Genomic DNA, 12,428 nt, shown 5'->3' with positions numbered 1-12,428 from the left:
GCAATAAACAGGTGAATTTGAATGCCCTTTTTAACATTTGCCTACAATGAGTCTTGTGTATATAATGTATACAAATAGTCCAAAGCTGCCAAAACTTTTAAGTTGAACAAAATTTCTTGCTCCCTTGATTCTCTACTGTGACAAAAGTACAATTTTCTCTTTGTTCATTTATTTCAACTACTGTACTTTGTTTACCCTACACAGCTCATGTTTCGTAAGATGCGTGGCTTAAGTGAATTCCCAGAGAGCATCTCTGCTACTGGAGATGTCCTTTCTCATTTGACCTCCTCTGTGGATCTTGATTTTGGGTCTCATCGACCTCTTCATGTTACAATGCTGCCCAATCCCTCACACCTTGAAGCTGTTAACCCTGTTGCTGTAGGTAAAACTCGTGGGAGACAGCAGTCACAGTCAGATGGTGACTATTCTACAGACAGCTCTGCTCAGCCAGGGGACAAAGTTATATGTCTGCAGGTATTTTAATATTTTATTTTGGGAGTGGGTGGGCAGAGATCTAAAGAACTAGAAAAGTAGAATACTATGGGAGGGCTTGGACGGTGATTGATGACTGCTGTCTTTTTGGAAAGAATTCTTCCTGGTCATTTAAACCTATCAGCACCAAATCTGAAAACCAGACTTGCAAGAAGCCAGTCCTGGTTCCCTGGAGGGATTTTTTAGCTGGATTTTTCTCATCATGTGGGTAGTCGAAGAAAACCATCTTTGATGCTTTCAAGAAGTACAGATTACATTGTTTCCCTGAAAGTTAAATCTACATGCTTTTCAAAAATCTGAAAGCCTTCTGGCAAAATGGTGGTTAGTTTAGTTATTTATTTTAAATAAGACTAACAGCATCAAAGCAAATTCAATCAAAATATTAGGCTGTGCGTCCCCCCCCCTTTTCATGTAGCCCAAGGAGAAAATATACGTTTGAGCAACCTTCATTTTTGTAATTTCAGGGACACAGTTAAGTTTCATTTATCATAGACTCTGTGAGACTTAATGATTAGAAATGAATTAAGGAGATTGAATTTTTTTGTTTATTCTGATCAAGAGGCTTTCAAATCTAAAATTGATTGTTTGAGAAATCAATTTTAAAGTTGAATTCTAATAGATCTGGCTCCAGAAGTTTGTTAAATAATAAGCAATTTTGAAAATTATGGCTATGATTGTTTTCCAATCCAAAAGAAGAGGCAAATTGAGGTATTGACAATTAGAAATTGAAGCAATCAGATAAATTAATCAAATTACATGGAAACAAAATTTTCAACTGATTACTTCTGGTATAGTGAATAGATAATTGACATAATTAACAGTTTTGGTTCTGAGCCCAGTCCTGCCATTACTATTAGTTGTATGATTATGGATTCCTCTAAGATTTAATCTCCTCATCTGTAAAGTAGGGTACCACTCTAAGATTGTGGAGACCAGATAATTAAAAGTGTTTTGGTAACTGTAACAGATGTAAGTTAACAAAATTACTCGAGTAACCATGTTATTGACACTTTAGTGAAAATTGACTCTATTAGAAATATGGAAAATGAATGGGCTGCCCGAGTTTGGTTAAGAAAAATAACATAGGGGCAGCTAGGTGGCGCTGTGGACAGAGCATCAGCTCTGAAGTCAGGAGGACCTGAGTTCAAATGTGAACTCAGACATTTAACTCTTCCCAGGTCTGTAACTCTAGGCAAGTCACTTAACACAAATTGCCTCAGCAAAAAAGAAAAATAATGTCAATTCAAAGAACAGATGACAAATTAAAGTGAATGCCAACATTCTATTAAAAGATATTTCTTTTTTGTTTTCATATTATCTACATTTACAAATATATTACCCATCTTCTGTAACCAAGGGACTATCCCTTTTAACAGAGAATGAAAAACAAAGAAGAAAAAAAGCACTTCAGTAAAATAGGTCAACATATCAGCAGTATCTGATAGTATATGCAATATTCCTTTATCTTTTTTGTAGGGATGTTTCAAGGAATCAATAAAACATACTCTTTCCACTTTAAAATGTAAGCAAAAAAAATGTCATTCAAATTTTCCTAGTGAATAATAGTAAAAAACATAATTTTAATATTTGAAATTTATAAATATCATACTATTTAATAATTTATGTATTACATTCAATATAAATTACATTTATAATATTATAGCTTTATAGTCTATCAGATACTTTGCTTATATTATTTCATTGAATCCTCCTAATAATCGTAAACGGTAGACACCAATGTTGGAATTAGCCTCATTTTATAGATGAAGGAACTGAAGATCTCAGATTTAAGTGACTTACCCATAATCTTTCTGTGAATAAGAGGCAAGATGAAGGTTGATCTCTGAAAAAAGTGTGTATGTATAAAATCCCACTTGACCTCTCACAAGAGAAAATTAAGCTTAGCAAATGATTAGTGTTTGAAGCTAACTTGCCTCATATATCTCCTCTTTCCAAATGTTTCTAATTCTATTTTAATTTTATATTACTTGACTGTATTATGTAACTCTGATTTCTTCAGGGGGCTTCCAATTGGAAATCTGTAGCATTATAGCTAAATCTTCTGACACTGCTGTTTTCTTTTTGCCCTTTGCTTATCTTCTTTTGAAAAATGTGTGGTGAGGAGGACAGGTTGAGATAAACTTGAACAAAATATTTTTTGAACAGATAATACTTGCATGTTTTTATATTAGGAATCATAAGAGCATGACAAAACGATGGAAGTTTCGAAACAGATGTTATATATTCTCTTAGCAGATAAAATGAATAATCACTTCTGTTTATAAGTTTTTAAAAATAAGTCCTGGGGAATAGCAGTCTGATTCATCTCCCCATTTCCGAGTTCCCTTTTACTCCATTACTCTGAGAGAACAGTATCCAGCTGTGAGGAAGAAAAGCAGCTTCTTGCCCTGTGTGTCAAGAGAGTAAGATGCTGGGTGCCAGAGAAGGCATCTATTCAAAGAGGGGAGTGACTGGTTACTGGCATTATTTTTGCATTGTTATTTAGGAGTATCAGAAAAAGAAAAGGCTTCTAGCCCTAATTGGAGAGTAAAAGATACTTAGTTCTTTTTTTTTTTTCCCACTAGGCCATTTTGTAGGTATGAAGCTAGCAAATGAAGAGTAGATTATTCAGACAGAAGAAAGGATTTGCTCAAAATAAGAGGTTTGAGAGTAGACAAAGAGATTGAAGACCAGAAGGCATCACGTAGCTCTTGACTTTGGGTCTTTTGTGTCATTATAAGCTGTACAACAATGATTCTTTAATGTATATTTGCTACTCCATTATCTTCATATAGTCTATACTAGTATCAAAAACAAAAAATTCAGATGATGGGATATTAATTAGATAAAGTTACTATTAAGGCACATGTTTTAATAGCTGTTTGTAAATAGATTTACCTCAAAGTGTTTTTTTCCCATTTAAAATATCTAGTCTTCCTTTTTTAAACACTGAACTTAAACATCAAAAAATCCAGCATTTCCATACCCACAGCAAAATACACAAGGGGGATTTTTATATGAAATGATTAATCTCTATTTCATACTGAATACTTAAAAAAAATTCTAAGTGGACAACTGATTTGATGCTTGTGTTTCCCCTAAAACTTCCATTCTCTTTTCTCTTTTTTCCATAAGATGAAAATGCTTTTACTGTATCCAGAGTCCTTCTTTTAGTTTAGATCTATCTAGGAGCCCATCTTCAAACAATTATTTCAGAGAGTATTCAGAGAATATCCAAAATTAAAATTTGGATGATTCCCATTCTTTCCCGAAATCCATACTATCACCTTTCCTATTTCCTAGTTTTTCATCCCAATCTACCTTCTGATGATCAAATTTCATAATGGTTCTAGTCTTTTTTTTGAAAGGCTTGAGCAATGTGATTTTTATTTCAGCATTAAAGGTTATCAGATCTGTAATTTTTTTCAATGCAAGTATTCCCTCCACTGATACAGACTGCAGTCCTCAGTAACAGAATAACTGGTATTTAAGAACTGCTTAATTCCTTATCCTGTAGAAACAGAACCTCCTGTTAGAGGCAGGCCTGATTCAGTGAACATATACTTTGTTAATAAAAGGAGGTTCATAGTATAGATGGAATAATCAACAAAGATACCTCAACACTGAGCTTGGATATATGCCATGATTTTTACTGATCCCTCTTATTTCCATATGATGGAGAGCAGGGTTTGATGACTCATATAGTCTTGGGAAATCCACCAATACCTAAAGGCCTTGACTCTATATGGGTGGAGCTTTGTATGTCTTTCAGAGACTAGAAAATCACTTTAGTATGACCTGAAGCTCCTGGAAAGCTAACTCACACTTTCATGAACTGATGCTAAGTGAAATGAGCAGAACCAGGAGATCATTATACACTTCAACAACGATACTGTATGAGGATGTATTCTGATGGAAGTGGATTTCTTTGACAAAGAGACCTAACTCAGTTTTAATTGATAAATGATGGACAGAAGCAGCTACATCCAAAGAAAGAACACTGGGAAATGAATGTGAACTATTTGCATTTTTGTTTTTCTTCCCGGGTTATTTTTACCTTCTGAATCCAATTCTCCCTGTGCACCAAGAGAACTGTTCAGTTCTGCAAACATATATTGTATCTAGGATATACTGCAACATATTTAACATATATAGGACTGCTTGCCATCTAGGGGAGGGGGTGGAGGGAGGGAGGGGAAAAATCGGAACAGAAGCGAGTGCAAGGGATAATGTTGTAAAAAAATTACCCTGGCATGGGTTCTGTCAATAAAAAGTTATTATAAAATAAAATGAAATTAAAATTAAAATTAAAAAAAAAGAAAGAAAGCTAACTCAGGGGTAGAGTATCTTGAGCCTTGGTCCCCTGCACTAGTTAAATCCTAAAGACAGATTATTTCCTTTCAAGGAAAATCTAGCCTAAATTATGTTGTGAGATGAGGAGGAATCCTGGTAGATAGTGATCTTAGCAACTCATTACATTCAGGTGTGGTAAAAAAAAAAAAAAAGCCCCTTTTGGAAAACTATAATCTAGGAATTGCTAGAATTTTTACTTCTATAGCAGAAACTTTAAGAACCCAAGGTCACTTCTATGATATAATGAAATATTAGAATAGGACTGCATGAAGGGGATGAGGTTGATCATTAAATACTTAATTTCTTTCTCATAGCTTCTTGTTTCTCTTATCAATCTTATTGCCACTGTCCTCTCAACTACTTGCTTTCCTTTTACTTCTCCCACTTGCCAGTTGCAAGATAGGGAAAACTAGATGTTGTCATCTATATGCATTTGATGTGAGAGGAATGTTGGAGGTAGAAAGCAAGGAAAAGGAGACTGAGTGTTGTTGTTGCTTTTAAAATACTGTCTAGTACATTTCTTTTTGTCTTTCAAACTGTTCTATGCCTTCTCTGATAGGAACTCCTGTGTCGTTGTATGCTCTGGAATATATGTTTGAATGACTAAGATGCTTTGTATAAACAGTGATGTAGAGACAGAGAGAATGCATCAAGTGGTAATGACTCCTGGGAAATCCCTTTTGGTCATAGCTTAATTATTGTGGAAAATCTTATAACAATTAGATTTTTTTTAGCATTACTGTTTAAAAAACAAAAACAAACTATTATCTCCACTCTGATGCTTAAATCTGTTATGTTTCCTTTTTTCCCCCCAAAATTTAGGTTCATGGTGATGCTTCTTTCTGTGGTCAAGGGATTGTTCCTGAAACCTTTACCCTCTCTAATCTCCCACATTTCAGAATTGGTGGAAGTATCCATCTAATTGTTAATAACCAGCTGGGTTACACCACTCCTGCAGAAAGAGGAAGGTCTTCCCTGTATTGTAGTGACATTGGTAGGTACCGTGGTTATACTAGGGGGTGGCTGAATCAATCATGGTGTTTGTATAGAAATTTGTAAAGCATTATTTCCATGGGTATGTGATCTCTTCAATGTGTCTGCACTCTTCAGAAGGATATTTCTCAGGTCTCTTCATCTTTCCTTTTCTAATTTTTTTTAGACATGACCCAGTGGCCCACACTGGGCCATTGACATTTGGCTTGAAAACATTTGAGAATATTTTTGAATCTATTATATAATTTTAGATTCTCAGATAACGAGGAGAAACTTTAGCATTTTGAAGCTGTCATTCACATAATGAATTGAAACATCTTGATTTACTTTGAATATAATTGACTGTGAATTTCTTGAAAAAATAAACAGTGTTTATTCTTTCTCTGTATCCTAGTGCTTGGCACATAGTAGTCACTTATAAAATATTTATTGATTGATGACTGAAAAAAAATTTCTTCCATGTTTGATACTACCTAGCCTGATTAATCTTGCCATACTCTCCTTCAGGTAAGATTGTTGGCTGTGCTGTCATCCATGTCAATGGAGATGACCCTGAGGAAGTGGTCCGTGCCACCCGCCTGGCTGTGGAATATCAGCGTCAGTTTCGCAAGGATGTAATTGTTGATTTATTGTGCTACCGGCAATGGGGTCACAATGAGTTAGATGAACCCTTCTTCACCAATCCCATGATGTATAAGATCATTAGGTAAGATGATTAGGAATGTTCATTTAATATTCACCATTGAAATACATCTAGCCGTCTATGTATTCTTCGTTGATTTTCCTAAACAATATTTCGTCTCTATTTTACACATAGGAAAACAAAGGCAGAGGAGTGAAATGAAGAGACTTGCTTTAGGCAACAAAAGTTCAACCAAGAAAACAAATTTTCCAAAACATATTTACCTTAGAGAGATACTTATAATCAGAGGTGTGCTAATAAATGTTTAACAACTGCTTCTCTGGGGGAAAAACAACTGTACACTTGACACATTTTTACATTTAATCTGCAATATTGACATTTTCTTCATGATTTTTAAAATCTAGTCAAAACAATAAATCTTATCTTGATTTGTAGCATTTGCCCATTTCTGAGGTGTAAATACTCACATTGCAAATTTAACATTTAACTCTCTTTTGAGCCAGTATGTATTGGCTCCAGCACATTCCTGTTTATAACTATAGAATCTCTTAGCTTCTTGGTGAAAAGGAAGGATTTAGATGATTATATAATCCAGGATTGAAAGATGAACCTTAGAGATGATCTCATCCTTAACAATAATCCTTTCTACAACATCTCCAAAAGTGTCTATCTAGTGTCTGCTTGAAGACTTATAACCAGGAGGCAGCCCATTTAATTCAATTTGAGGAAATGAGATAGTTAAATTGTTCAGTGATTTTAGAGCTGGATCTCAAATCAGGAAGACCTATTTTATTTTGTTTAATTGGGTGAAGACCTTATTTATAGCTTCCTGGATTTCTTTTTCCGAGATTTGGTAGCTTAGATTCTGTATTACTTTTTAAATTAATTTCTGCATTTAACTTTTTGTAAATATCCATCCCATTTAATTTTTTTCCAGTTGCATTGGTATACATTCCTAATAATTTTATTTCCTCTCTACTCATAATGAATTCCCTCTTGTCATTTTGATAATTTTTTTGAAATTCAAATTAGCCAATGAAGAATTGGGGAATTAGGCCTTTTTAAATATCATTTTAAATCATATTGTCTTTTAAAATTTAGCTTCTCTTTTGATTTTTAAAATATTTCTGTATTTGTTTGAGGATTATTAATTTTTGTGTTTTTTAAACTTTTAAAAATTCCTTGCAAATTTAATTAGTTTTACCTTTCTTTTCTCTATCTATCTATCTATCTATATATGTGTATATATATGTTCAGAGATTTTCCTCTAGGAGAGAGGAATTCTTAACCTTTTTTGTGTCATGAAATTTTGAGGCAATTTGATGACAAACCTTTTTTCCCACAATAATGTTTTATATTAAGAAAATTACATATGTAAGTCTGTAAGGGAAATCAATTATGCTGAAATATAGCTAGTGAAATATTAACAAAGCAAGTTTACTTATTCTGATGCCATTCATTGACTTTTTAAGGTTCTGTGGATCCTAGGTTAAGAACCCTGCTTTAAGGACTGACTAGTTATATCTTACAGATGTTGGTATGATGCTGTTTGAGTGTGGTCTAAATTCCTGGTGATCTAGAGGTTAGTGGTTATAAGAGAATTGTTAAGAATCCCCTTTAAATCGGCCGCAGGTTTTAGGAGTGAAAGAATTCACTCGTTCCCAAAATATTAGTTGCAAAATGAAAATTTATTGTTAGATAGATATCAGTTTACCCAGAGATTTCTGTAGTGACAGATTTATAGAAAATGGAGTTTTGCACTGAGAGAATGCGGTTCTCAGTGGACAAAAGATCCTGGCAGCAAAGGGAGCTACCAAGGTCCGTCTGCAAAAGACCTTCATTGATGGAAGCTATTATATTGGGTGTCTTGGTAGGGGCTGGGACAACCAGAATTCCTACTGGAATTCAAAGGATTGCTTTTTGACTAGGATTTATAATTGAATCAAAGGCTCTGGCATCCTGGACTAGGGGGGATATGCCTCAGCTAGGAGGGGCTGAGAATCTGAAAGGGATCACAGATCAATAGGAAATACAGTTTCTTAAAGGGACCACAACCCACTTCAGGTACATTATCTCATTGCTAACAATCTCTTTAATATATTTGGGTTTTTATGATATTTCTGTCTCCCATCTTTACATATTAGTTCTTTTTTTATTAACACTAACTCATAATTTTTGAAAAGTTACTGTTAATATTGAAAAAATGCTTGTACGATTTAAGATTCAGTAAGTGATAAAGATCTAACCTATCTAATTTTTCTAACATTTAGTTTATGCCCATAATTTTTTTTTTAATTTTTTAAATTTTTATTTATTTATTTTTTTGCTGAGGCAATTGGGATTAAGTGACTTGCCCAGGGTCACACAGCTAGGAAGTAAGTGTCTGAGACCATATTTGAACTCAGGTCCTCTTGACTTCAGGGATGGTGCTCTATCCACTGTGCCACCTAGCTGCCCTCCCCCCCCCCCCAAAAAAAAAATCTATTTTTGTATGTGGCATAGATTTGTGTAAGTTTGAAGAGGGCATATTGAAGTAATCTAAACTCATAGTCTTACTATCTTGTTAGTTTTGTAATTCAGTTAGTTTTTCTTTTAAGTACTCAGATACCTTTATTTTAGTACATATATATTTAGCAATGGTATTGTTTCATTGAGTATGATGCTTTTAAGTATAATGTAGCTTCCCTGTTTGCCTTTCTAGTCGGTATTAGTTTTTATTGTTGTCTTTTACAAAGTCATGATTCCCATTCTTGGGTTTTGTTTTGTTTTGTTTTGTTTTGTTTTTTTTGGTATTCATGTGAAGCATTGTAGGTTTGAATCTAGCCTGTAATTGTTAATGTATACAAATCTTCATTTTACATGGTACTTTGCAGAAAATTGTTGGGATTTATTTTCTAACCCACTATTATTCTTCCATTGTATGGGTGTGGCTAGCCCACTAATATTCAAGCTTATCACTGTATTTGTATATCCCTCAGCTAATCTTGTTTCATTCTGTCTGTCTCTGTCTCTCGGTCTGTCTGTCTGTCTCTGTCTCTGTCTCTCTTTCTCTCTCTCTCTTCTCTCTCTCTCTCTCTCTCTCTCATTAAAAAAAAAACAAAAAAAACAAAAAAAACAAAAAAAAAAAAAAAACAGCAGTTATCTTGCTCTAAAAATCAGACAAAAGACCTAGCTGTAGGTAGCTAGCTATAGCAACCTGGTCCAAATCTCTGCCATATACAATTCTTTCCAAAGCACAGGTGAAGACATACATCTTTTTTCTTTCTCGCTCAATCTAGTATTAGATAACTTTATTCTATTTTACTATTATAATATTTTTATACTTTTCTTATCTAACTCAGATAACAGTGTTATTAATGAGCCCCATTTCCCATTACCCCTCACATACTTGAAATTTTTTTCAAACGTTTTTATTTCATCTGCATTTCAAGAAATATTAAGATACTTTATCCTATTTTCTTCTCTTTCTCTACAATATTTTTGTCTATTTATTTGGATTAGTGGTGTCAAACTTAAATAGAAATAAGGGCCATTTAACTATACATAAAGATTCCTGCAGGCTACATATTGATTTAGAAAACTACATATTAACATTATCTATGTTCCATTGTATTTTTATGTATTTTTTCTAATATCTTTCAATTACATTCCTCTAAGGCAATGGGGGTTAAGTGACTTGCCCAGGGTCAAACAATTAGTAAATTTCTGAAGTCAGAACTTGGGTCCGCCTGACTTCAGGGACAGTGCTTAATCCACAGTGCCACCTAGCTGCCTCTATTTCAATTACATTTCAATCTGGATCAGGTCTATATGCAGTAGACTATGTGTTTGATGCTTCTGATCTAAACTTGTAACTATTTTTGGTTGGATGATAGCGAAAAGCCACAATCATTTCCTTTTAGTATGTTAATATTGACCCATTAGCTGAATCCTTTAAAAATATTTGAATTTTTCCTCCTTTTATTTTTGTCGACTGAGTTTGTAACTAAAAAAAAAAAAACTGATCTCAACTCAGATTATTGCAATTAATGCTTAAAATCATAAATTACATTAAAAATCCATCTTTCTCCTCCCGCCCCGTAGGAATATTAGTTGCCTTTTAGGATCAATTATCCTATATAGTACTAGTGATTTTTCCTTTGTTTTTCAACATATTATATTTCAACCTATTTTTTTACTCTTTCTTGTTCAAACTGTCATCTCTCAGGATGTACACTATCTGTCCATTGCCATAAATAAATTTTTTTGATTAAATCTAAATATTTTGATTTTGGCCATTATATTTTTGAGTGACTAAACCCTAATCTAAAGTGACTAAACCAAACTCTTTATTGGACCCTTATCTTGATAGTTCTGAGGTGTCCAGGAAATTTTCTCATAATATTTCATTTAGGCTCCTTGATCTATGAACCAAGTATGAGCAAAGTAATGCCTGTTTTTGTGTAGACTAGGCTAGCTTTCCTTTATGGAGGTGAAGAGGATATTTTTTCTTGGGATCATCATTACTTTGGCTTCTTTGTCAAAAACACAACCTATGGGGAATTGGTGTTGAATTTTTGAATTTCTTCTACCTTGTGCTTTTCTGGCCTGGTTGTAGAATGTTACCATAATGAATATAGAGACAGAGGAGAATAGCTTCATCCAACTTTTAAATCTTAAATATAGTTGTTTTTATTGCATGATTTGGTTCATGAGTCTCTTTGAATTTTAATACTTTCTAATTTTCTAATACTTGATCTGAGGTTGTTTGACATGACTTTGTGATTAAATTCATTGTTGAAATGGGATGTCTGTGTATGTGTGATAAGTGGTACAGAGGAAAGGGAGCTTTGGATAATTAGCCAGATATAGAAGCATAATATCCTGTAGCTATAACTTTAATTGTTAGGAACACATGAAGATCTCTCTCAATGGAATAAGGAGTATCACTAAACTGTAGGCTAGCCCAGTGCATATTTAAAGAAAACTTTATTGGGTCAGTTGAGATACAATACAATTAAGTATTCTCTGGATGTTATTAATAGGTTTTGTAAAAGCTGAATGACAATGTAAAAAATTGTAAAGAAAAAAGAAATTATTTTTGCATATTCAGCAATTAGAAGCAGAAATTAATATACTTTTGATTTTTAAGGACTATGCTCTAAAGATAACAGAATGACTTTTGGATCTAGTTTATACTTATGGATCTAATAATACATGATTTTACTTGGAGGAAGGACTGATAAACTGCAAGTGTAATCTCTGACTTGAACCAGAGGTTTTGTTGGAAAATGTGTCAAACTTTGCTGAGATTAGGTTTTATGGCTAAAGGGTAGAAGCTGGAATGAAGATGAGGATTGGGATGTTCTGCTTGAAGTCCTTGGACTTGTCTTTTTTCCCCCTAAAGAGTGCCTTCCTCCACAAAGGAGTCGAAGAGTAGGTGGGCTTTCACAACTAACAAAATTGGGGTATCATTAGAGAATTTCAAACAACAAACTTATAAATCATTAGCAAGGGTGTGGTCTAATAGATTTTGTTATTTGCAGAGTTCCATCAACTTATAGAGAAAGGGTTTACAGAGGATTTCTACCTGCAAAGTCAGCTGAACAAATTAGAAAATGTAGATGAGTATAGATGTTTGTCCCTTTTGAGGTGGCTTAAATTGAGAGTTTTTCATACTTGGCCCCACCAAGCTGAATTTCCTCTTCAGTAAGTTCTCCCAGAGGAGAAAATCAAGGGTGGGAGGGAAATTTTTTTAAAGACATGAGTTTGATAGACTAGCCTTTTGCCCCACTCCCAAAGACACCTCCTCTTTCTTCCCTGGCAAACCTTGGGTACAATTAAATTCCATCTTTTGGGTTCAACTGAATTGAATCATGGCAGGCTTTATCCATGGATCTTCCTAACTAATCTGCCATAGAGGGCTGGACAGCATTGATGAAGTTTAAGCAAGAGATTGGAATAGTCT

General features: G+C 34.0%; 1 protein-coding gene across 1 annotated transcript in view; it reads left to right on the top strand.

The window, feature by feature from the left end:
• Nucleotides 1-12,428, top strand: part of DHTKD1 (dehydrogenase E1 and transketolase domain containing 1) — a 65,667-nt gene that overhangs the window by 26,997 nt on the left and 26,242 nt on the right. Inside the window, exons 5-7 of the mRNA XM_051963031.1 lie at nt 205-474; nt 5,668-5,839; nt 6,346-6,544. Of these exons, the coding sequence (XP_051818991.1) occupies nt 205-474; nt 5,668-5,839; nt 6,346-6,544 (641 nt within the window). The remainder of the gene's footprint in view (nt 1-204; nt 475-5,667; nt 5,840-6,345; nt 6,545-12,428) is intronic.

The sequence above is a fragment of the Antechinus flavipes genome, chromosome 5 (assembly GCF_016432865.1).
Source record: "Antechinus flavipes isolate AdamAnt ecotype Samford, QLD, Australia chromosome 5, AdamAnt_v2, whole genome shotgun sequence".
NCBI lineage: Eukaryota > Metazoa > Chordata > Mammalia > Dasyuromorphia > Dasyuridae > Antechinus > Antechinus flavipes.
This window is presented reverse-complemented; position numbering and strand designations above follow the sequence as displayed.